The sequence below is a fragment of the Schistocerca piceifrons genome, chromosome 9 (genome assembly GCF_021461385.2).
Source record: "Schistocerca piceifrons isolate TAMUIC-IGC-003096 chromosome 9, iqSchPice1.1, whole genome shotgun sequence".
NCBI classification, from domain to species: domain Eukaryota; kingdom Metazoa; phylum Arthropoda; class Insecta; order Orthoptera; family Acrididae; genus Schistocerca; species Schistocerca piceifrons.
This window is the reverse complement of record NC_060146.1, coordinates 103,963,719-103,990,782: the sequence shown is the minus strand read 5'-3', so window position 1 is coordinate 103,990,782 and position 27,064 is coordinate 103,963,719. Positions and strand designations below refer to the sequence as shown.

The 27,064-nt window shown below is 41.4% G+C and overlaps 1 protein-coding gene across 1 annotated transcript in view; it reads left to right on the top strand.

The window, feature by feature from the left end:
- Positions 1-26,693, top strand: part of LOC124716739 — a 257,768-nt gene extending 231,075 nt beyond the window's left edge. Inside the window, exons 6-9 of the mRNA XM_047243282.1 lie at positions 367-549; positions 12,945-13,049; positions 25,498-25,734; positions 26,517-26,693. Of these exons, the coding sequence (XP_047099238.1) occupies positions 367-549; positions 12,945-13,049; positions 25,498-25,734; positions 26,517-26,693 (702 nt within the window). The remainder of the gene's footprint in view (positions 1-366; positions 550-12,944; positions 13,050-25,497; positions 25,735-26,516) is intronic.
- The last annotated feature ends 371 nt before the right edge of the window (positions 26,694-27,064 follow it).

Below are 27,064 nucleotides of genomic sequence, written 5' to 3'. Positions count from 1 at the left end.
GTATGAATGCTCTGAAAAGCTAATCATCTGCATATCACAGCATCTTCTTCCTGTCAGTTAAATTTCACGTCTGTAGCACGTCATTTTCGTAATGTAGCAATTTTAATGGCCAGTAGTGCAATTAAGTTTGTACGGATCCCCAGTGCGCAAGACCTACGCGCACCTTGCCAATTTTTTTATACCTGAGGATGGTAAGCTGTTTGAACGAATTAGGTGTTTCAGTAAGGCTGCATACAAATATTGTGCCAAATCTTGTTTTTGAAAAATATATTTAAAAGCTGTATACCATCGCCTTCCTTAAAACAATGTAAACGTTCCGTGCGTAACATAGCAGTGGTGCAGTGTATGTGTGTTTTGGTGTGGCAGTTCCCCATCATCGAGTTCGACCCGGAGACGTTCCGCATCCTGCTGGACTACCTACACACCGGCTCCTGCCCGCTCACCTGCTCCAACATCCCGGGACTCATCTGCGCCGCGGAGCACTACGACCTGCCCGAGCTGCTGCAGGCCTGCTTCCACCACGCCAAGCAGTTCCTGCGCATCGACGTGGTCAGTGCCCGCCTATTCTGGCCCACTCTCCCAAAATGAAATAATAATTAAATCAAAACCCTAAGCTGTCGACAGGCGTTGATATACATCAACGGGGACAGTTGAAAATGTGTGCCCCGACCGGGACTCGAACCCGGAATCTTCTGCTTACCATGGCAGACGCCCTATCCATCTGAGCCACCGAGGGCACAGAGGAGAGTGCGACTGCAGGGATTTATCCCTTCCACGCTTCCCATGAGACACGCATGGTCCAAATGGCTCTGAACACTATGGGACTTAACTTCAGAGGTCATCAGTCCCCTCGAACTTAGAACTACTTAAACCTAACTAACCTAAGGACATCACTCACATCCATGCCCGAGGAAGGATTCGAACCTGCGACCGTAGCAGTCGCGCGGTTCCAGACTGAAGCGCCTAGAACCGTTCCGCCACTCCGAGCGGCTCCTGTTCCTCATCATCATCATCAAGGGCAACAGCAATCATTGCGAACCGCTTTAAACTAAATTTTGGCATTTTATTACGATCTACCGTGAACTATGAAATAGCGCCTGTGCTGGGTATTTAGTGAATCAGGTGTAACGTCACGACGTTTTGTTCTTTCGACGCTGTGTAGTGTGAACGCTCAGGAATTCCTCTGACCGTCGGCTCTCCAAAACGTGACGGTTACGTGACTGTGATGTTCCCGCAAGTGTGAATCCACCTTTACAAGAGTGTATATGATATATGAAGGTGGTATCTGTTCTTTCGGACATGTCCGAAAGAACAGATACCATTGGTCACCATGCAGCTCTCTTAGAATGAAATGATATTTAAATCAAAACCCTAAGCTGTCGACAAGCGTTGACATACACCAACAGGGACATTTGAAAATGTGTGCCCCGACTGGGACTCGAACCCGGAATCTTCTGCTTACCATGGCAGACGCCCTATCCATCTGAGACACCGAGGGCAAAGAGGATAGTGCGACTGCATGGATTAATCCCTTCCACGCTGCCCGTGAAACCCACATGCCCAACTTATGTCTACACCCTAGTAGTGCCCCTGCCCATTACACTCATTACTCGCGGCAGACAATCCTACCCAGTCCCGTAAGAGTTCGGGCAATGTGTGTGCATCCAGCACAGAGGAAGGAGGTCAATGGTGGTTAGCCTTAACTATATGAAGATGGTACCTGCTCTTTCGGACATGTTACGGCTAACCGGCCATTGACGTTCCTCATCTGCGCTGGATGCACACGCGTTGCCCGAACTCTTACGAGACTCGGTAAGATTGTCTGCCGCCAGTAATGGGCCGGGGCACTACGAATGTAGTGTGTGTACATTAAGTAGGCATGTGTGTCTCAGCTGGCCGAAGTGGCCGAGCGGTTCTAGGCGCTACAGTCTGGAACCGCACGACCGCTACGGTCACAGGTTCGAATCCTGCCTCGGGCATGGATGTGTGTAATGTCCTTAGGTTAGTTGGGTTTAAGTAGTTGTAAGTTCTAGGGGACTGATGACCTCAGAAGTTAAGTCCCATAGTGCTCAGAGTCATTTGAACCATGTGTGTCTCATGGTAAGCGTGCAAGGGATAAATCGCCTCAGTTGCACTATCCTCTGTGCCCTCGGTGGCTCAAATGGATAGAGCGTCCACCATGTAAGCAGGATATCCCGGGTTCGAGTCCCAGTCGGGGCACACATTTTCAAATGTCCCTGCTCGTGTATATCAACGCTTGTCGACAGCTTAGGGTTTTGATTTAAATATCATTTCATTCTAAGAGAGCTGCATGGTGACCAATGGTATCTGTTCTTTCGGACATGTCCGAAAGAACAGATACCACCTTCATATATCATATACACTCTTGTAAAGGTGGATTCACACTTGCGGGAACATCACAGTCACGTAACCGTCACGTTTTGGAGAGCCGACGGTCAGAGGAATTCCTGAGCGTTCACACTACACAGCGTCGAAAGAACAAAACGTCGTGACGTTACACCTGATTCACTAAATACCCAGCACAGGCGCTATTTCATAGTTCACGGTAGATCGTAATAAAATGCCAAAATTTAGTTTAAAGTGGTTCGCAATGATTGCTGTTGCTCTTGATGATGATGATGAGGAACAGGAGCCGCTCGGAGTGGCCGAACGGTTCTAGGCGCTTCAGTCTGGAACCGCGCGACTGCTACGGTCACAGGTTCGAATCCTTCCTCGGGCATGGATGTGAGTGATGTCCTTAGGTTAGTTAGGTTTAAGTAGTTCTAAGTTCTAGGGAACTGATGACCTCTGAAGTTAAGTCCCATAGTGCTCAGAGCCATTTGAACCATTTTTGAGGACCAGGAACAACGAGCAAAAAGAGTCTATTAGGAAAAAAATGTTAAAAAATCGAGACTGTGAAAATGATTCCACATTTTTATTTATTTATTTTCACGTCAAGTTCCATAGGACCAAATTGAGGAGAAAATCTCCAAGGTCATGGAACGTGTCAGTACATGAAATTACAACATAAAAGTAATAACAGACAAAATAAATTATGAACCCAAAAAAAAGTCAAACCAATCAATAATACAGCAATAATCAGCCTAATTTTCAAGGAACTCCTCGACAGAATAGGAGTGACCCATGAGGAAACTCTTCTGTTTATATTTGAAAGCGCGTGAATTACTGCTAAGATTTCTGAGTTCTAGTGGTAGCTTACTGAAAATGGATGCAGCAGTATACTGCACACCTTTCTGCAGAAGAGTTAAGGAAGTCCAATCCAAATGCAGTTTTGATTTCTGCCGAGTATTAACCGAGCGAAGGTGCTTATTCTTGGGAATAAACTAATATTGGTAACAAAGAACGACAATAGGAAATATGTATATACTGAGAGGCCAATGTCAAAATACCCAGACTCGTAAACAGTGGTCGAGAAGAGGTTAGTGAATTTACACCACTTATTGCCCGAACCGCCAGTTTCTGAGCCAAAACATTTTAGAATGGGAAGAGTCGCCCCAGAATACGAGGGTAGTTCAATAAGTAATGCAACACATTTTTTTCTGAAACAGGGGTTGTTTTATTCAGCATTGAAATACACCAGGTTATTCCCCAATCTTTTAGCTACACAACACTATTTTTCAACGTAATCTCCATTCAATGCTACGGCCTTACGCCACCTTGAAATGAGGGCCTGTATGCCTGCACGGTACCATTCCACTGGTCGATGTCGGAGCCAACGTCGTACTGCATCAATAACTTCTTCATCATCCACGTAGTGCCTCCCACGGATTGCGTCCTTCATTGGTCCAAACATATGGAAATCCGACGGTGCGAGATCGGGGCTGTAGGGTGCATGAGGAAGAACAGTCCACTGAAGTTTTGTGAGCTCCTCTCGGGTGCGAAGACTTGTGTGAGGTCTTACGTTGTCATGATGAAGGAGAAGTTCGTTCAGATTTTTGTGCCTACAAACACGCTGAAGTCGTTTCTTCAATTTCTAAAGAGTAGCACAATACACTTCAAAGTTGATCGTTTGACCATGGGGAAGGAAATCGAACAGAAAAACCCCTTCAGCGTCCCAGAAGACTGTAACCATGACTTTACCGGCTGAGGGTATGGCTTTAAACTTTTTCTTGGTAGGGGAGTGGGTGTGGCGCCACTCCATTGATTGCCGTTTTGTTTCAGGTTCGAAGTGATGAACCCATGTTTCATAGCCTGTAACAATCTTTCACAAGAAATTGTCACCCTCAGCCACATGACGAGCAAGCAATTCCGCACAGATGGTTCATGGTTCTCCTTTGCTCTTTATGGTGTTCGGTTAGACAACGAGGGACCCAGCGGGAACAAACCTTTTAATATCCCAACTGGTGAACAATTGTGACAGCACTACCAACAGAGATGTCAAGTTGAGCACTGAGTTGTTTGATGGTGATCCGTCGATCATCTCGAACGAGTGTGTTCGCACGCTCCGCCATTGCAGGAGTCACAGCTGTGCACGGCCGGCCCGCACGCGGGAGATCAGACAGTCTTGCTTGACCTTGCGGCGATGATGACACACGCTTTGCCCAACGACTCACCGTGCTTTTGTCCACTGCCAGATCACCGTAGACATTCTGCAAGCGCCTATGAATATCTGAGATGCCTTGGTTTTCCGCCAAAAGAATCTCGATCACTGCCCGTTGTTTGCAACGCACATCCGTTACAGACGTCATTTTAACAGCTCCGTACAGCGCTGCCACCTGTCGGAAGTCAATGAAACTATACGAGACGAAGCGGGAATGTTTGAAAATATTCCACAAGAAATTTCTGGTTTTTCCTACCAAAATTGGCCGAGAAAAAAAATGTGTTGCAATACTTATTGAACTGCCCTCGTATAATACCATACGACATAAGTACGTGAAAATAATCAAAGTAGACAAATTTTCATGTTGAACGATCACTCACTTCAGAGACCGTTCGAATAGTAAAAATGGCAGTATTAAGTATTTGAAAAAGATCCTGAACGTGAGCTTTCCATGACTGTTTACTATTTATCTGAACAGGTACAAATCTGAACTGTTCAGTTTCATTAATCATATGCCCATTCTGTAAAATTAATTGCTGAATTGTATGTTAGAAATTGTAAAAACCCGGTCTTACTATGATTTAGCGTTAGTTTCTTTTCTACAAGCCAAGAACTTACGTCATGAACTGCACTATTTGTAACCGAGCCAGTGTTGCACACAACATCCTTTACTACCAAGCTAGTGTCATCAGCAAACAGAAGTGTTTTAGAGTTACCCGTAAAACTAGAGGACTTATCATTTAGGTATAAATAAGAAACAGGAGTGGCCCAACACTGATCCCTGGGGCATCCCCCACTTGACCGTACCCCATGTCACAGCCATTCTCAGCACCGTGAATAATGACCTTTTGCTGTCTGTTGCTAAAGTAAGATGTAAACCAGTTGTGAGCTTCTCCCTGTATTCCGTAATGATCCAATTTCTGGAGCAATATTTTGTGATCAACACAATCAAACGCCTTTGTTAAATCAAAAAATATGCCTAGCGTTCGAAACATTTTGTTTAACCCATCCAGTACCTCACAGAGAAAATAAAATATAGCATTCTCAGTTGTTAAACAACTTCTAAAGCCGAAGTTTACTTTTGGTAGCAAGTTGTGTGATATAAAATGATCAGTTATTATCCTTACATATACAGCCTTTTCAATAACTTCTTTACAAGGAGCTGGAAGAGAGGGAGTATCGTTCTATAAATATTTCAGAATGACTAAATAACAGTTTTTTTACTTATTATGTAAGATACAAATAAAAACTACGAAGAGAAATTAAAGATTTAGGCGTCCAATATCACCATGGCAGAAGCTGATGGTTTGCCTAAAGTATGTCTGCATGGGCCATTTTGATGAACTACAGCGACTTTCGACGTGACGGTTACATTCCGTCTAGTGTGAATCCACCTTTACATAATAAACAGTGTGAACTAATACGAAAGTATACCCCACTGACTGCTATCACGAAAAAGTCTTAATATGTATTGTATGACAGTACTAAGTTAAAAGTATTTTGTTTTATACACTGAAGAAATACGTTGCAAAGTAAACGGTACATACTTTGTTCAACGTGCTTTAGGCACGTTTTTTTCCAATGGAATAGCGAAAAGAAAAACCGGGAGTAAACTTGATGCAACATGCAGAAGTTTAAAATAAGATTCGTAATAAACTACGAACAGCGGATAGCGGAAATATATGTAAATAAAGCCCATCTAGACATACCATACGCAAACCATCAGCTTCTTTGGGGTGATATTGGACTCCGAAATCTCGAGTTGAAGACATGCGCAGAAAAACGGGCTAACCCACAAATGTAAAAGCTTAGAATAAGTTTTGCTATCTTTTGCTGCGTACGGGGGGCTATCAAAATTGACATTTGTCTCGCCCCTGAATATCACCTTAGGATAATTTTGGATGAGACTAATGTCAATTTTGATAGTACCCGTCCGCAGCAACAGATGGCAACATTTATCTCTAAGTTTCTACATTTGAAGGATAGCCCGTTTTCCCGTGCATGTCTTCAATTTTTCTTCGTAGTTTTCATTTGTATCTTGTTTAACAGGCAAAGAAACTGTTGTTTAGACATTCTGAAATATTTATAGAACTCGTAAAGAGAATGGAACTCTCGATTTTTGTAACCCAGGCTCTTTTTGCTCTGTGTTCCTCATCAGCCATGGCAGCAGCAAACATTGCAAACTGCTTTAAATTAAATTTCGCCATTTTATGACGACCGACCATCAACTACGAAAAAGCCCTTCTGCTGAGTATATTATGAACCAACTGTAACGTCACGCTGTTCATTCGACGTTGACGTTCCATGTATGCTCAGTAATTCCTCTGACCGTTGACGTTCGAAAACGTGTCGGTTACATAGACTGCGACGTTCCCGCAAGTGTGAATCCACCTTAACCTAAGCTGAACAGTCTTCCATGTTTTCCCAAAAGTACAGGATATTCGTACTTGTTTACATATGAGTCGCGATATGAGTGGAAATTCCTGTTAAATGTATTGAAAAATCCATCACAAATATGGGTGGCTACTCAGCTGTGAACTGCACTAATCATTGCAAAAATGGTTTTCGCATGTTTAGATTTTAAGTGAATATCCAGGGTGTTTCAGAAGTGATGGTCAATATTCGGGGATATGGCAGGAATGATCGTTCGAAACAAAAAACTCACGTAAACATGGGCTCTAAAATGCAAACCTTACCAACTATGAGCAATTATTGATCTTCGATACTGTGAAACAAATCTCTTTTACTGCAAGCTCTTTGCCGTCCCTGTTTTGGGAACTGTTACTATGGACTCAAACAAGCAAAAATGTCCAGTAAACATGTGCTTCAAAATGCATACTTCAAGAGCTATGAGCACTTGTTCATCTTCGCTACCAGTACTTTGAAATGCAACTCTTTGTAATAAACAAGTGCTCATAACATTTAAGGTACGCATTCCAGAGCACATGTTTACTGGATATTTTTTTCATGTTTTAGTCCATACTACCACATCCCAAAATAAGAAAAGCAAAGAGCTTGCAGTAGAAGAGATTAGTTTCATAGTATCCAAGATCAAGGATTGCTCATTGCTCTTATGGCATGCTTTTTAGAGCCCATTTTTACTTCTTTTTTTTTTTTTTTGTTCGAATGATCATTCCTGTCATATAGCTGAATATTGACCATCATGTCTGAAACACCCTGTATATTAATAAAAGTAGTTATAAACATGAAACAAACTGCAAACAACTGAGTTTGTTCCCTAAGTCGATAATTACACTGAAGCACTTTGTCTCAAATTTTTTAGATTCCTGAGATATTTTCGCAATTGGCTAAGTGAGAAGGAATATTTATTATGATGATGTATTTGTATCTCGTTATCACAAAATGAATAATACTTAATACCATTTCTTATAGAGGTATGGTAGGACGAGGTACAATTAAGATATTCTTATAGTGGACTAACCATTGTTAGTAACATAACCTTTGAAGATTATTGACCACAACACAAGAAGCAAGAAATGAAACTACTAATATGAATTTGTTTCACTGGAACATCAAAGTCTACCTGTCCCCCTCTGTACAGTTGAAATGCGGTTGTACCTACTTACGATTAAAAAATAAACACTGCATTTGCAAGCTTCTATACACAGACGAAAACTAACAAACAGTCACAAGTTGTTATTGCATAGCGTCTCTATTTGAAGACATTCGTATTGAGTTCTTAACTTTTACATTTAATATTTATAAAGTGCCACATAGGAATATTATATTTCATTTTTTCTATTATATGAAAAAAGCGATCTAAATATTTCAATACACATTAATTACTGTTCAGTACAATATCAAATATTTTGTAAGAAATATAGTATAAATTTGCGTGAATAGGTAACCGCACCCAAGGAACACATTGCATTAACCTCAGAGTCGGGGAGAACATGGCGGACGATTCAGCCTATTATATAAGCGCTCTACCCACATGCTTTCCGTCTGCAGTGTTAGTACACTAGCCAGACGAACAAACAGGGAATTTCAGGAGGAATAGTAAATATTTTAGTGGGTGTAAAAGGGCGTCCCATAAAGAACTCAACTCTTGAGTGGATTAGAATGTACAAATTATTGATCAAACTGGCTAACATATACATTATTGTAGCGTATGCTACTCATATGCCCTTCGCTCTGTTAGCACACTTTCGATGAAATTTTCCATAACTTTTCGACATATTTGCACCTATAGTTCTGAAAATACCCACTGACTCTCAGTGTGGAAATGATTGTGGCGTTATATGTCCACAGAAAGAAATCACTTGGTGTCAAATCACAGAATCTCGGCGGACAGTTCACACCACCATTGCGAGAAATCATACTAAAGAACCCCTCTGGTAACAATTATAGCAATAGATGTGTGACAGGTGGCGCCATCTTTTTGAATCCGAGGCTCTTCATTTTCACGCAATCTATTTCAGACCACAAAAACTCTTCTCTGTCCACTGTTAGTGTGTTCACGGCGACATCTTCAAAGAAGTACGGCTCAGTTATGACCTCAGCCCAAATTCCACACCACACAGCCACTCGTTGTACATACAATGTCTTCTCCATAACTACTCGGGGTTTTCAGTACCGGTACCCCAAATCCTGCTTGTTCACGAAGCCATTCAACAGCAGTTATGCCTCGTCAATGAACGTCATTTTTCTGCTGAAACTGATGTCCACCCTTCATTTTGCAAGCACCTAATGGCCAAATGTTCAGCGTGTTTCTTGATTGTTTGGTCTCAGTTATTGTGTCAGTTGCATTTTATAGACCCAAAATTGCAGATCTTTTTACATAATACACTGTTGATTTTCGGGTTCAGATGAGATATGACTGCTGGACACTCCACCAGTCTTACACAGCTTAGTGAAGACTTGGGTAAACACTCCTGAATCTGGTGCTCTGCAGTTACCAAATTGTGTACCGTATCCTTCACAAGCATCAGCAACATTTCCTTTACAAACCATGTGCACAAATACCATATCGGCATACTCAGCATTTGCAGATATATGAAGCATGCTTAAACGATTGAGTAGAATTGTCCAATCACCATCTCAGCTGAAAAATTCAGTTACGTTTACTCCAACTTGAACTTCAAAACAAAGATGACAGTCAATGAAGAAACACATATCAACTGGCGTTCCAACACACTAACTGATAATTATCTCTGTTGTCAGCTATATGAATAAGAATTGGATGCATGTTGCATGGAATGTGTTGGGGACTGGCAAGACCGCCAATCCACTAGGAGGAAGCCGAAAGGCACGCGTTTAAGCTCACGCAGGCTGGCCTGAGGTCTGGAACAGGACTAGGACTTTATAGTAGCAAGAAAAGTACGTAGCTTCTGGAATACTTAACTTTAATCCATAATTGGTGAACATCACTCTTGACGGTACATGTTTTATAGCATCAATAGTAACTGGTAATGGTGCCTTGCTAGGTCGTAGCAAATGACGTAGCTGAAGGCTATGCTAACTATCGTCTCGGCAAATGAGAGCGTAATTTGTCAGTGAACCATCGCTAGCAAAGTCGGCTGTACAACTGGGGCGAGTGCTAGGGAGTCTCTCTAGACTAGACCTGCCGTGTGGCGGCGTTCGGTCTGCAATCACTGATAGTGGCGACACGCGGGTCCGACGTATACTAACGGACCGCAGCCACTTTAAAGACTACCACCTAGCAAGTGTGGTGTCTGGCGGTGACACCACAGAATGTTTTATTCGAATTAATTTATACTACCACCTCATAAATTATTGACATATCAACTGGAGTTCCAACACACTAACTGATAATTATCTCTGTTGTCAGCTATATGAATAACAATTGGATGCATGTTGCATGGAATGTTTTATTGGAATCAATCTATACTACCATCACATAAATTATTGACTGTTCCTCGTGAAACATTTTGTATAAGATGACATCCACATTGACTCTGACACTATATGTAAGAGAATGTTAAGGTACTTTAGGTAACAGCAGAATATACAAGCAAATTTTTTTTTTCTTATTCCATTCTTGGATCACAATATAAATTCCTTCGACGACAACCGGTTTCGGTCAGTAATGACCATCTTCAGATCTACAATATAAAAAATCTACACCTAGTGGCAGAGTACATCTAAGCCCACAGCAGCGGCATCTATGAAGCATACAAGCAAACAGATTTCTGGTGCTACTGCACTTCAGTAGATTTTGTACAGTAACACCAGTTGCAAAATGACTGTGTGGACAATGTGGCCTATTTTACACCATATTTTAGTTCTGTGAGATGATGCTTTGCTGAGTGTATTTATATGTTTTGACGATGACATTACGCCTTTATCACATGAGGACATCGTGTAGAACAGGTATGATTTACCTTATTTTATCTGTACAGATCTCAGTTTGTATGAGAGTATATTGTGATATGAAATTCTGTATTGTTTCAAAAGATAGACTGCAGACTAGGTGCATATTTTTTATATTGTGGATCTGAAGATGGTCATTACTGACTGAAACCGGTCATCGTCAAAGGAATTTATATTGTGATCAAAGACTGGAATAAAAAAAACATTTGACAGTACCTGGATCTTGTTTATATTCACAGTCATGTTGCAGCTGGTGAGAATATACTAGCCCATAAATATTAGAATCTTTGCAATATTTATCTGAACAGTGTACTCCAAAATTATTATTACACACTTGTAGAAGAACCAAGAGGTTTAGTGAATAACCTGTTAAATACAAAGGTGTGCTTGAGAAAGTCACATGTCCATGTTACATGTACAATGAAGTACACTAACCTTTTCAATTCTTGCACTAACATTAATACTTTTCAATATTTGGTTTTGAAGTGAAACGTGTTGACTCAAATTTCTGAGGAAAAATCTGCATGTCCTCGGTGTCCATGCATGGAACTGTATCATCAGTGGCGGTTTGATTGTGCTGAGCATCTTTCTTTTCCTTATAATATGTAAGAGCTACCTGATTTTTCTGTAGTAAAGTATGTGGTGGCAAAACATGCATTGGACATTCGTGAAGGTATTTAGTTTCAACAACATTTTTAAATCTGTTACACTTTTGCTTTATTTTAGCACAAGTAACTTTATAAGAAAGCATTAGTTTGTGAATTTTCCAGGATTTGCAGCTATATGCATATATGTGTGTTTTACACACACACACACACACACACACACACACACACACACACACACACACAGGGAAAGGGGAAACAAATAACTAAAAAGTTAAATTGGCTGAAAATAGGAAAAAGAGATAAAGTGAAAGAGATAGGAAAAGAGAGAAAAAAGAGGGAAAAAGGAGAACTCAACAGAGAGAGAGAGAGAGAGAGAGAGAGAGAGGAGAGATGAATGAGTACATGAGAATAAATGAGAGCTAAGGAAGAAGTGGAGAGGAAAGGAAAACGGATTACTATTAGGAGTAGTGGGAGGGTAATGAGGAGTGAATGGAAAAGGTGGGATGGAAGGAGAAGGGAGAGGGAGAAATTGAAGGGGAAGCAGGAGTGAAGAGGAAGGACGGGTGAAAGTGTGTGGATGACCAGAAGGAAAAAATGGAAGGAGAAGAGCCAGGAGAAATGTGGAAGCGGAAGGTGGAATGAATGGGAAGAAGCAATGTGGCAGATGTAGGAATGGAGGAGTAAGGATGAAAGAAAGGAGAAGAGGAAAGAATAAATGAGAAAGGGGAGGGAGAGGGCAAGGGAAGCAAAATTGAAAATGGTGGAAGCGAAGGAGAAGGGGACAGAGGACTGAGAGATGGACAAAGAGGAATAAAGGGGTAGGAGGGGTTGAAGGGGAGTAGGAATGGAACAGTAAGGGAGAAGCGAAAGAGTAGAAGGAATGAAGGAATGGAAGGGTAAGGAAGAATGGAAGGAGATGGAGACATATTCTGAAGCAGGAAGAGAAAGTAAAGTGGGAAGAAGAACAGAAAGCAGGGAAGGAGCAGAAATAGGATGAGGAACGAGAAATAGAAATGCAAGAATATTGTGTAAGGGAAGGAGGAGAAGAGATAAAAGAAATTGCAGGAATGGATTTTGGAAGAGGAACAGATGAAGGAAGAGAGATGGATGAAGAAGGGGAGACGGAATATAAAGAGAAAGAAAGCCAGTAAGAGAGGGGGCAGGGGTCTCATAACATGATCATCTTAGATTTCTTCAGCTCTCTTGACAGATGATGTTAGTCAGGTGTCCATTCAAATTCGCAATTCCTTTTCTGAGCTCAGTATTGTGATATGTGAATCTACACTAACAACAAGCTTATCTAAGACCATCACTTGAAGTACCTATGTTGAAAACCGTCCATAAATATGGAATGGTGAACCTGGATGGACACCAGGAAACAGAGAGACATCAGTCTAACCTGGCTATCCCTCCTCTAACAGGTTTGCGTGATGCTGTGCGCCCTGGAGAACTACTACTGGCGGTACACGTCTGCGTCAGAGCTGGTCAACATGATACTTGCCTTCGTGGAGACCAGAGCGCACCAGGTGAGTAGTCTATCACCATTCTGTGGTCACCACTATTCACTATCAGCAGTTGGAGGCACTTCAGCGGATCTACCAACCACTGCAATCTGCAGTAGAATGGATGACGCACAAAATTAGTAATGTCTTAGAGATGACCCACGGGAGCGAAGCGACTTAGTATGCTTTCACAAATTTCCTGCACAGTACTAATATTTGTGAATAAAGTAGGCAGCCACTCTTAATTGCAAACTTCATGCAACATCAAGCACAAGCGGTTTAACAAAGAGCAAGCCTTTCACAAGATGTACTGTCTGTCATCCACAAACAGCTTTGATATTCATTCATGTTGAAATGTTCTTCCACCTTCTTCATACCTGCTTTTACAATAGAAGTTAAATAAATGTTCTGATAAGCAAAGTAACTAACTTTCCATCCTACTTACCACGAACAGTTATTTCCTCATTTAGCGTTTATTTGCTCCCATTTGGATTTCACAGTGCTGTCTAACCAAAAGTATCTGGGCACCTATAACGGGACGTTAATATAGGATGTTTCCACTCTTCACCCTTATGATGATTTGAACTTTAATAGAGACAGTGAGGTGTCTGAATGTCTGTGGAGGAGTGGCGGCTCATTCTTCCACAAGAGCGGAAACCGGAAAAGGTAGTGATGTTAGACACTGGGACCCGGATTGAAGTCAACATTGTAGCGCATGGTGAAGGTGTTCCGCTGGGTTCAGATGGAGACCCTTGGGTAGGTCAGTCCATTTATGGAATGTTATTGTCCACAAACCATTACCTCACAAATGCTGATTCATTGCAGGATGCACTCTAGTGCTGATACAGACAACCACCATTCCCAGACTGTTCCTCTATTGTATGCAGTACACAAGCCTGTAATATGTGTTTACGCCCTTCCACATCTAGCATTTTCTTAAGCGCAGCAAGGGGACCACAACCTAACTGTGAAAAATATCCCCAAGGTGTAACACTGACTCCTCCATGCTTCACTGTGCATACTACACATGATGGCAGGTAACATTCTCCAGGCATTCACCAAACACAAGCACTTTATTGGATTGCTGCAGTGTATAGTGTGATTTATCACTATTTTCCAGCCATCTGCTGTCCAGTGGCATCACTCTTTGTACCATCACAAGTGTCACTTAGCACTAGCTACTGATATGTGAGGCTCATGAGTGGCTCCTCAACCACAGTACTTAATTCCTTTAACTCCCTACACACAGGCATTGTGCTAGACAGACTGCCGGTAGCGCTTTGGAACTCATGAGTGATTCTGTCCACTGATTTCACGCGATTTTTACAACAACCCTTCTTCTGGTACCGAGCGCCACAGGTTTCGAATCTGTACTAGACGGCATAGACCTCAATTACTACTAGAGGTCTATGCAGCCGTTGTGCCGTGAGACATAGCTGCGTGGACTGCTGCCCCACGTATAATGTGAGGGCACCACTGTGGAGAATGTGGTCTCAGCAGCCAATAGTAACATACCCTATCATGTATTTAAGCACCTGCCACTCACTCAGTGAGGCACCATATTCACCGCCACCTTAACCAGCACCACCTCCTTCTCCTTACCCAAGTGGCTTCCAGCCTTCCTTCTCTGCCGACAACCAGCTCCTTAACCTTACCAATCTTCTTTCCCTCCAACTTAACTCCTGTCGCTCCGCTATCTTTGTTTCCCTTGACCTCCAGAACGCCTATGACTGAGTCTGGCATCCCGGGCTCCTCTTCAAACTCCAGACCTGTGCTCTCCCCATAAGCTTCGTCCATCTCGTTGCTTTCTTCCCCTCCCATCATCCCTCCTATGTGACTAACCATAAGTCAAACTCCCGCACTTTCTATCCCTCTGCCGGTGTGCACCAAGGCTCCGTCCTTTCCCCTGTCCTCTATCTCCTGTACACTGCTGATATGCCCAAACCTCCCTCGCTTGTTCATCTCCTCCAGTTTGCTGATGACACCACCTTCCTAGCCCTATATCCTACCCTTCAACGGTCCCAACATACCCTCCAAACCCACCTTTACCAATACACCGCTTGGTGCAACCAGTGGTTCCTCCGTATCAACCCCTCCAAGTCCCAGGCGATCATCATAGGCTGCACTACCTGCTCCTTCTGTCCCCATGATTTTACCTCACCATTTACGGCCATCCTATCCACCTCACTCCTACCCTCAAATACCTTGCCCTCACCCTTGATCGCCACCTCACCTGGACTCCCCATCTCCTTACCACCCACCACAAAGCTCACAACAGACTCCACCTCCTGAAACTCCTGTCCAGCCGAACATAGGGTCTGCATTCTTCCACCATCCTTCACACCTAAAAATCCTTGATCCACCCCATCCTCTGTTATGCCAGCGTGGCTTGGATATCCACCCCTCCCAGGTTCTATAAATCCCTCCAAATCCTTGAACGCCATGTGCTCCGCCTTGCCTTCCGCATCCGCCTTCCGTCCCCCACACGCGTCCTCTATGACCTCATCCCCTTCCCCCACCTTCTCTTTTTCCTCAAACACATCCGCACACTATATATTGTCTGCCACATTGATCCCCCTCACCCCCTGGTGTCTCCCTTCCTCTCCACCCCTAGACCGTTGCCGCGGCTTTACAGTTGTGTCCCACCCTCTCTCCATTTCCACACCCTCCGCCTCCTTTCCCAACGCAACTTCCACCATCTACCCCTCCCAGATGATGAGCTTCGCCCTGACATCTACCCTTCGTACCAGCTCTAACCCCATCTTCCTGCCTCCTCTTCAGGGCTCCCTCTCCTCCCCCCCTTCTCCTGAGTGGCTTGCCCCTCCTACTCCCCCCCCCCTCTTGTGCTCCCTTTCAGTGTCTCTGCACTCCCTCTTGCCTTGTCTTCCCTCTTCATCTCCTGCCCCAACAGCCTCCTGCCTCTTCGTGTACCTGCTGACGCCCCTACTCTCTTCATCTCGCCACCTCCCCTGCTGCACCTTGCTCTCCCCTCCTTTTCCATCCTCTCCGGCCTCTCCCTCGGCATGTCCCACCTGGCAGTTTTATTCTTCATTGTGTGCGCTCCAAATGGCTTTAAAGTGTGTTGTTCTGGAGTGTTTTTAATACTGTGGCCAACTTTTAACCTGTGTGTGTGCCTTCAGTGTCTTCTTTGTGTTTTAAGAATCGCCAGCTGTGTTTTTTAACTTTATGTCGACTTTTTTAATTGTCCTCCAATGAACGTCTCCATATCAGTGTATTTTTACCCCCATTATCTGCCCTTAATCTGTTTTATGTACCCCTTTTTTATTGCCTTATATGTACATTTTATTCTCGTATTATTTGTCATGTCACTCGGCTGAAGAGCGGTGGATTGTGCCACTGACAGCCCTCCCCTCCCCATATGGGGTAGGAGAATGAAATCACAATTTTTAAAAAAACTCAGTGATGCAGTCTGGTATTCATGTGAGTCTCTCAATATGTTGCTTACAGACATCGTGTGTACTTTCTGTGTCCGAGTGGATGTTGTTGATTTCTTGAGGGCTTCGCTTGTGACCCTGTTGCTTCTTGCAGTTTGCTGTTCTTGGTGTCTTGCTCGCTCGTCTATCATTGTGTGTGTCCATCCTTTCCCGTTCGTCCATCTTGTTTGTTTGCAGGCCACTCCTGTTCTGTCCCACCACGCCTTCATTCATGGCCACCCCGCGACCATTCCGGTCGTGGTTACAACACTTCTTAAAGCTCCTCATCCCTGTGTATTGGTATATGATGTCTGCCCGGTCGTCGTTTATCTGTGGTTGTTTCTTCATGTTTCCACTTCACAGTCAGGTCACCAACAGTCAGGCAGCTTTGGATGAGACCAAATGTCTGTTGATGGATTTGTTACTCGTGTGACATCCATTGGCTTTAGTCTGTTCATCATAAGATTAAACCTGATGTAAAAAACACAAATGCAATGATTGTCCAGAAGCCATAACACACGTACACTGTTGTTGTTATGCTCTTGGAAGTAAGTCCTACTTTGTATGAGATGTATTATTTCTAAGTTACATTAAATGAAACTTTAAGATATTCAGATGTATTAACAGCGATCAACGTATTTCTTAATCATGCTTTAGCTATGTAGCTTTTATTTAAAAAACTGTGTAGAGTCACAGCCTCTGTACTGTTGTGCTCTGATTGTCACACTGTTAATACTCAGTATGAAAATATCTGAGGCTGCTTACTGTTCCTCAGCGAAACGTGGGTTTGGAACACGGTTAAAAAGTTCTGAGACATAGGTTGTTCTTAATGTTTTTCATAAATTCACAGAGATAATCAGCTTTGAAGTTTTTCGATGGGTATTACATACAGTTGAGACACAAACTTACATTGTATTTATAGTGGTATCGATAGCATAGTAGATTGATAATTAATTGCAGGCTACTGTCCGCTTTTTCAATTCTTGCATGAGTCATTTATCATAATTTTTTATGAACAATGCCTGTCTCCTTGTTTCTAATTACATATTGCATGCAAAATTTCTGTTTTAAGTTTAAATATAAATTCTTAGTTGTTGATATTTTATAAAAGACTGTTTATGAAGGTTGCTTAAATCAAGAAAGCATGACAGTCTAAATTTTGAAGGCAAAAATGGAAAACTAAATACTCTTTATTTGGCTTGTGTCCATTGTTTTATACCACAGATGTACATAACTGTTCTAGAAATACGGAAAACAATCATTTTCACAGCATCGAGAACACCATACAAATGCTGCATTTTTACATTTGCCACTTGTACCATTACAATATGTAACCTACAGAACTGATCTGAAAACAAGTTAAGGGATTTGGCCCGAGAAATAACAAGACTGTTAAGCTGCCAGACATACTGGAACTAATGCACTCAGGAACAGCACTTCATAAAAGAAGAGGAGAAAATGTGGTGCCTGGGTGGCTTCGTGGATTCTATTGTTGATCGACTCATTATCAACGTAGCAGATGACAGTCCCAGAACTGAGATGTATTTGTCAGATTCGGATAAGGAAGGAACTAAGAGATTACCTGATGACTGACTGTAATTAATACCTTCATTGGCTCTCGTATTCAACAGTACGGTGAAATCTTTGGAGTACACTTGGGGAATCATATTGTTTCTTTGTCCATCTCTTTTTACATCTGAACTGCAAATGCTCACACCATTGCAGGTTAGGTGGACCGCTGAGTGGCCAGTGCTGTCAAATTTTTATGCACTGGTACAGCTGTTGTCCCGCGTTATCGCTCAGTCTATGTCCATGTAACACAGCATAAAACATTTAGCTATGATCGTACTTGACTGTACTGGTCACAGCTTGGCTTCCGCTCTGCGTGAAATGAAATCCAATGAGATACGAGCAAATGCAGAAGAATACATGACGTAATGTTTATATCAGGTTTATTCTTATGATGAACAGAGTATAGACCATGTCCAAGATCAGTGAGCTTTCCTGGCTGGACCATTCAGCTGTCACTGATTCTATCCTGACAAACAGTATTCCGGCCATCTTTTATATTGGTGGGTCCACCTCTTGTGATATCTAGTGGAGCATTCCAATTCAGTATTACAAAGAGGTGTCCGCACAGTATTGATCATGTAGTGTATCATAGATTACTCTTCCATGTATGTAGTTTACAGTAAATTCTTCCAACGACTTTGAAAATTGTTTCTGATTTTCTTTTGTGGCAACTTAAAGCTTTTCCTGGATCTGGACTGATTTCCACCTGGTGTGTCTTCATTTGTGTCTTTCTATTTATCAGCATATTGTTCTGATCTGTATGTTACTAACATGAGTTGTCAGGTAGATTGCTTCAAAGCTCTCAAATTTCTCAGCTGGGTGCTTTCTTTATTATGTTGTAGTAACATCGACTGCCTTGAAAAAATGGTGTTTATCCTTTTACAGTGTTTACAACATCAAATAAAATAAACTTCCATTCCATGTACCTCGCACCCATCTTAATAATTAATGATTTGTTTGAAGACCAATCAATCAGGGTTTTCTGATCAACTAATTGGGCATTATAGGGTCAATAGTATTCACACATTTCCCATTTCTCTTTAAATATGAGTAAGTGTAAGATAATTCATTTAATCCTCTGGCTGCTGCAGCTGCGCATCTGGCTGGCCATGTCGAGCATGCCCTTAAGGTCACCTAGTCCGTTTACGTACACTAATAGCCACCTCCGTGACCTGCTGTCCACGCCTGAGCTCTTCGTTCTGCCAACCTTGCCCTTTGCTGAGTATTGCTGGGGCCAGGTCAGTCAGGATTGTCTGTTAGTCTGAGTCTGGTCACAGACATTACAAGTAAACCCAATGTATCTGGGTACTTATTCCATAGCTTTGAATCTGCAGATGAATTGCTGAACAGACAATGTACACTGAAATAGCTTATGCTGCTAACATGTAACTCCTCATGAAAGGCTTTCTTTCATTTGCAATTAGTTGTTGTTGATATACATATGAGTTTTATTTCACATGTTGATCAGCTTTTTGGACATAATTTACAATGTCAACATTGTAGAATCCATAATGATGAAACATTGACGTTCGTCTGTACTAGCGCTATAATTTGCCTCCAAACAACTTTCAAGGGAAGTGCCTGGATGCCAAGAAACACATTCAAAGCTAATCATTATATTTTGAGCTCATTAACCCAATAAACTATCCCTAGGGAAACTTCTAAACCAAAAGTCAACGTTTCTTAATTCTTTTCATACGGTATGTAATTGTTACTATACAGTAGAAATAAATGATGGTGTATAACTTTTATTTAAGAATTCAATAAGGAAATACTACAGTTTCTGCACAACCTAATTAAATGTCAGCTTTAATTCCTAATGACCTTTTGTGCCTCAGAAACAGGCAAGTGTGTGCAACTGACTGACCAACATCTAATGAAGTTAACTTTTTTTTTTTACATATATATGAACTGCTGTGTGTTAGTCTCACCAAAACTCAAAAATGGCTTAACAGATTTGGATGATTCTTTTTTTGTTGTGTTCGTAACTGTGAAGGCAAGGTTTGTATCTAAGAAAAGTTTGGAAAAGTTGCCTAGAATATTGAAAAATTCTAGAAATACTGAAAAAGCTTTTTTCTATGCGATTTTCATGATTTTCATTATTCACAATTAAAATTATTGATATGAATAATTATTTATTTGTTTTGTTCATTATGGTCTTGGATTTGAAGCATCCAGTCTGTCAGCAGAGATTGTATGTTTCACATGTTCATACATAAGGTGTTTGTGAGCACAGTAATTCATATGGAGAGGCTCATCAAGCTCAGATAGTTCTGTATTTTTAACTGTTTATTTTTGTTTTTAATTATTTATTTATTTAGCATTGTTATATTTCTCATCCTTCTTTCTCATCCAAATTTTGGCGAAGTTGATTTTCTTTTTTAATTTTTGTACTTATTTTTCATTTTTTGTCTTTTTTTTATTTTTAAGCAATTTTTTCAGAAGTAAGGGCTTAATTTCATCTTCCAGATGTAGCAACTTGGCTAACAGTTCTTCTTTGTGTGGTAGGTTTCAAAACATGGTACAACACACAAGTGTACATTCCATGTTTTGCATTCATATTTCATTTCTCGGCATACATTCTGTTTCGAGCAGACTGCACATCTGTGCCACAGTCTGCATTCCTTGAACTGGTCACTTTGGAATGACATTTGGGAAGTGCCTTCCAGTAAAAGTGCAGAGGATTCTTGTCATCAGTGTGTCTTCCTTTCCTATATCTTATGCTTTCTCTAGAAATTTTTCCACAAGTTTTTGTACCAAATATAAATGAAAATCTGCTGATGGTATTTTTCTCCCTTTCACCAATCTGTGGCTTCATTACTTTATTGCCAGTCTTCCTGTTTGTCTTTCCCTTGTCACACAATACCGTAGTGTTACAGATAGTCAACATCAATACTTCTCTCTTGTCCCACCACTTGATAGCAAGCATTTTGTCAATTTACATAAATTCAGCTTCTCCCTGTTTCAGTTTCTTCTGTAGCTTTGGCAAATTGTGCCTGTTGCTACGTACAGCACTGCATGCTGCTCTCTATGGTTGTGCCAGAGGAACAAATCTGGACTTGCTTATCATTGTCGACATTCAGGGTATGTTCACATTCACAGTATGCCACTATATCGCCAGATTTTCCCAAATTGTGGACTTCAATTTCTGTTGTTTTGCCTGAGTATGCAATGAAGTCCAAAACATATCCAGTTTTACTGTCACACAACAGAAATGTCTTGATTCCAAATCTACTTCATTTCGAAGGATTGAATTGTTTAAAAGATAAACGACCTTTGAACCATAATAGGCTTTCAGCAGCACACAGCTTCTTGTATGGATTAAACACACTGTGGAATGCCAGGAACTCTATAAATTATTTTCCTAATTTTAAACAAACTGTCATCTCCATGATTGGCAGATTTGTCATTCAAATGTGATATTCTGAAAAGTAACATAAAATGGTCACGGGACATAACTTTGCTGAAAATTGGAGTGCTCAGAGGTACATCTCTAGAGCAATATTTCCTTATTCTTAACTTTTTAACACGGGCCTTGAGAAGTTAAATACAAGAGAAGCAATACAGTTACTCAAACCACTGTCTTTCCAGGTAGACTGTTGAGAATGGACTGATTCCGACGTATTTACAATGGTGAAAATGTAGAATTGCTTCGTTTCAAGTGCTACTAATTTCAACAGATTTTCTGACTGAAATACATGATAAAAGGAGAGAATGCTCGAATCAGGCACTAGTTGGCAATTGTGTCCTGAAGATGAATCATCAAATGCATTCAGTACTGGAATGAAATCACACTTTTGCCAGTTCAATTTGTCGCTAAGGCGTGGGCTTTTATGGATTGATTCATCTTCACTTTCAGTATCTGAAAAAGAACTAACCTAAGCGAAGTATGTGGACATGTATTACTACCAGATTCTTCTGAAGAATCATCATCATCATCATCACTACAGTTATTGAAGATGCGACACTCACTGTCACTGTTACTCCTTGTGAGTATCTCCAATATCTCTTCTTCTGTGCAGCCATACCGACATGCTGTTTGTTTGTGGAATTAAAAAGTTATAACTTTCTAAAAATCCTGATGAATAGGCAGTAAGCTAACTGAAATCACAGAAGCAGAATGCAAATGCAGACATGCACCAGCTAACACTAATGTCGAACACCAACTGTGAAATTTGACGAAAATACTGCTGAGTAGCTATAGACGTCTGCAGGACCACAGGTAGTGGAACAGGCGAATGGTAAAAGCTGTCATTAGGACACAGGAACTGGCCAGGCTGTGACGGTGAATGCCGTCTGCAGCACCCATGGGAAATACCACTAGAGCGGCTAAGGTCGTCCGCAGCCCCTGCGGAGAGGTAGATCATGGCAGGGTTTCACGTATGAGTGCTCAAAGGGTTAAAAGAAGATGAAAAGCCTTACAGTATCTGAGAACAAGGGTAGTCATGAATGTCTTGAACATCGTATATGTATTTAATGGTAATGTGAAATGAGATAAACACATAAAATCTGAATTAGGAAATGTACATGGAAGACTAAGATTTATTGGAAGTATTCTGGGAAAATGTGACACATTTTTAAAGGAAATGGCATGCAAGACACTTGTGCAACTCATTCTATTGTTCCAGTGTTTGGAGTCCTTATTGATTAGGTATGACAGCAGGCATTGAACAAATTCAGAGAGACATTGCAAGGATCGTAACCCATCTGCATAGTCCATGCAAAAGTGAGACAGAAATTCTCAGGGAACTTAAATGGGAATCTCTGGAAGAAAAACAATTTACATCTCGCAGAATCCCATTGGCTAAATTTAGACAACCTGTTTTCGAAGAAGACTGTGCCACCATTGTGCTGTCATTGTTGCATAACTCAAGTAGGGACCATGAGAATGATATAAAAAGGTGATTAGGGTGCATACAAAGGCATATAGACTGTTACTTTTTCCTCTCGGCACATCCTTAGAATAGAACAAAAAATTGGTTATGTTAGTAAGATGTACCCTCCCCCATGCACTGTACAGTGTACAGTGGCTTGTGGATTATAAATGTAGATTAAGATGTAGAATTGCCTTGCCCATCTCTTTTAAAATGTTGCGGAGCAAATCCATCTGTATTGGAGAGTGAAGGGATTCAAATCCCGGTCTGACCTTTGTGTTTTACATTTTCGTATCTTCTCTAAATCCACACGGAGAAAATGACACAATGGTATCTTAATTACTGTCAAAGTTGTTCCTTTGTCAAGCAAATCTTACTGAACTGATTTCCTTTCTTAAACCACTTAATAGAAATTTTGTGTCTGCAAACGTGTGTTTTCCATTCTCTAGAACTGTGAATAATAATTATTGTAGTAGCTTGTGGCTCAAAGACTGAGTACTAGCCTTTAAATTAAACACCACTTCAGTGGCTTGCCTTTCCCTAACTTACCCCATTATCCAATTTGAAAAAGGGAACCTGCAGGTTGAAATGAATTACTAACCACTTGTCATACCTGCTGACTCCTCACATCAGTGGGGTAAAGATTAGATTAAAGGCAGAGTGAAGATTTTTGTGCCCAACTGGGATTTCATCACGAGACCTTTTGGTTTCTAAGCACACACTTTACCACTGAATAACCAGTCCTGATTGGAAGCATGAAAGAAGTTGCCCGATTTGTCGGTGTACCAGTGAAGGCTGTCTAACATGTCTACAAGTAACGACGCACCACCTGCAGGCATGTAACAAGACGTAAGAACAATAGGTGTAAAAACATCCTAACCAACAGGGACCTGAGCCTAGTACCGTGGCTTGTCAATGACAAACAGTTTCAAATGCAACAGGAATATCAGTGAATTCAGGTCAATCTCAGTTTCAAGGGGACACTGCAAAGTAAAATCATTGCAATCGGCATTTGGAGAAAGATACCTCACAAAAGACTGCCACTCACAGCATCACAAACAGTTGCATGTTGTCACTGGACCAAACAACAGAGAAACTGCACTGTGGCCCACTACCTTAGCTGTTTTCAAATGATGCAAAGCATTGAGTACACCAATGGCCCAATGAGGCATTGACCTGCGCTGTGTGTTCAGACCAGAGTTGGTTCTGTGATAATTGGAGGCTTTTTATCGTTTCATCACTCTGGTCCACTCATTCAGATTTCTGGATGTTTATATCCTCGGCAACCTTCCTTTATACCTGCACGATATGCTGTTGACACTCCCATCTTCCAAGATGACAACAGCAAACGTCACAGGACTCCCTAAATACGTTCCTCGTTTGGTGAACACTAAGTCATCTCGTCATATCTTAACTGGTCTGTTCTTAATCCCATACAAAATTGCTGGAACCATTTGGTACAGCAGGTGAAGTGTAACAATGAACTCCAGCAGTATGGTAGCTTCAAGGGGTTTAGTCATTGTGTCAGGGTCAGGATGGTCCCAAGTGTTGTGGATCTCATTACAGGCTATGATGTTGCTGCTGTATGGAAGACAAGGTATCAGGTATGGTGAACCAGTTCCTCATTGCGGAATCATACAGGCAGTATGCTATACCTGAGTTTTGAATTTGAAGAGTTTGTCTATTTATGGAGCTCCTTCTCCTTCAGCACGACAATACGAGACAACAGATAAGCACTGTGACATATGCAACAATGTGATGCCTCGTGTTCACTGTCATTGATCATCCTCCGTACAGTCCCATCTTAGCCCCAACAGTTTTCATGTTTCTGAAACTTAAAGAACACATTTGAGGACTTCACTTTGATAATGATGAAGCAGTGCAGGCAGAGTTGATGTTGTGGCTCCATCAACAAAGCGCGACATCCTACAATGATGGTATCAACAAATTCGTCTCTTGCTGGGAGAAATTTGTTGACCACCAATTTGAGTATGATGAGAAGTAAATTTGGAGACATGAAGAACAAATATGTATAATGTTAATAAAGTGTGTTTTATTTAGAAAACCTTAAGCTCTTTCACATAAGAAATTTTGAAGAATTATTTTTCATCATGCCCTTCTATTTTGGGTAACTTCAATCAGATGTAGTGGTATTCCTCTTTTTTCCGTAAAATCAATAGTTTTCTTGCGTAAACATTATTAAAATTTTAGCTGTAGTCTATAAAGACTATGTAGATTTCTACATTGTATTCTCTTCTTTTTTGTGTCACTTGTTTTAATGCAAAAATGTTATCTGAGCACTATCTTCTTTTTGGAAACCTGTGTGTTCTTTGAGTAATATGTTGTCTTCAATGGTTCTCATCGGATTTACTGTTATCTTTGCATATACTTCGTATGCTGTATTTAAGAGACTGTAACTTCCACAGTCTGTTCTTGATCCTCCTTTAAAAACTGCTTCCTTTCATTCTATTGGTCAATATAATTTCTTTTTAGTGTATTGTAATGCTTTATAACTCAAATACCCAATAGTGCCACTAACAGTGCTTTTGGGCAGTCCTAAACTCAACAACAGTAAGGACCCTCTGTGTGCAGCTGTTCCAAGTGCAAGACTTCATGATGCTGTCCGAGTCGATGGTGCAGATGATCATGTGCCGCAACCTGGAGATCCCCGAGGTGCGCAAGTTCGAGGCGATGCTGGGCTGGGCGCGCAACAAGATCCGCACCAAGACCTCCTCCAAGATGGATGCCAAGCTCGAGTTCAAGTGCATCATGGAGCGCCTTGCTAGGGACCTCAAGCTGTACCGCATCTCTCCGCAGGAGCTCATCAAGGTCAGGACACCTGCCTTCACTAGCCTGCCTCACGTACTGCCAGTGGATGTCCATCAGAGGGCACACATATGAAACAAGTATTTTTCTTATTCCGAATAATCCTTCCAGAGGGTGCGATAAATAGCCACTGTTTATTTTCTGCTTCTTTATTTGCAACTGCAGTTTCCTTTGGGCCTACACTGCTTTCGTTCTTTGAGAATGTTGTTGCTTCTCTTCCTGCATCTACATTCTTCCAGTTTTTGATTTTTTTCCTCTCCTGAATATCTGTTTTGTTTCTTATTGTGTCCATGTTGACTCCCACATTTTCAACATCACTTCCTACTCCTCCCAGTCATGTTAATTTGGATTTGTAATTGCTTAGTAAGCAAAAGATTTGTCTAGTTATACTGTCATTTTTTTATCCAGGCTATGCAGCCATAGAATTTTAATTTTATTTTTCTCATTATGTCTGTTAGCTTTTCTACTTTCAGGTAAACCTCTGTATTAGGCCTTAATAAGTATTCTGATTCACTGCTGTTTTTGGGTCCTAGCATTTTTCTTAGCATTAGGAGTTTTCACTTCATACAGTATTTCTGGTCTGGTCACAAATTCATAATATTTCAATTTCCTATTACACAGTAAATATTGTTAGTATATATTTTTCTTGTTATTTGAAACATTGATACTTGTACACCTCAAGCTGCAAAATAAAGACTGTACAAGATTGCTACCTAGTGATAACAACCAGTGGGGGAAGGATATTAATGCATGACGAAAACTGCATAATGGCTTTCATTTTACAGATCGTTCTGCCCAGCAAGGCGATCAAGAATGAGCGCATCCTGGAGACACTGATGTTCCAGGCAAACTCTGGAATGTACCGTATCCAGGACTCTTACCTGGAAGCGTGCCAGCAGCGGCTGCTGCAGAAGCAGGACTCGCGATTCAGTGAGTGGGAGTCATTCGACTACGGGCTCTAAGCCGGCTGGCCACGACCACCAGGTACTACGTCCACATCACACCTTCACACCTTACACATCTGGTCAACAATAAAGCTAATGTCTCTCTCTCTCTCTCTCTCTCTCTCTCTCTCTCTCTCTCTCTCTCTCTGTGTGTGTGTGTGTGTGTGTGTGTGTGTGTGTGTGTGTGTGTGTGTGTGTTTGTGTGCACATGTGTGTGTGTTTTGATGGTTGGGTGGCCAGATAGCTATGTGCAAGCATGTGTGTGTTGGAGTTGTATTGAAAAAAAAAGAGAGTTCTTACTGGTTCAACATACACTATGTGATCAAAAGTATACGGACAACCCCAAAACCATACATTCATCATATTAGGTACATTGTGCTGCCATCTAT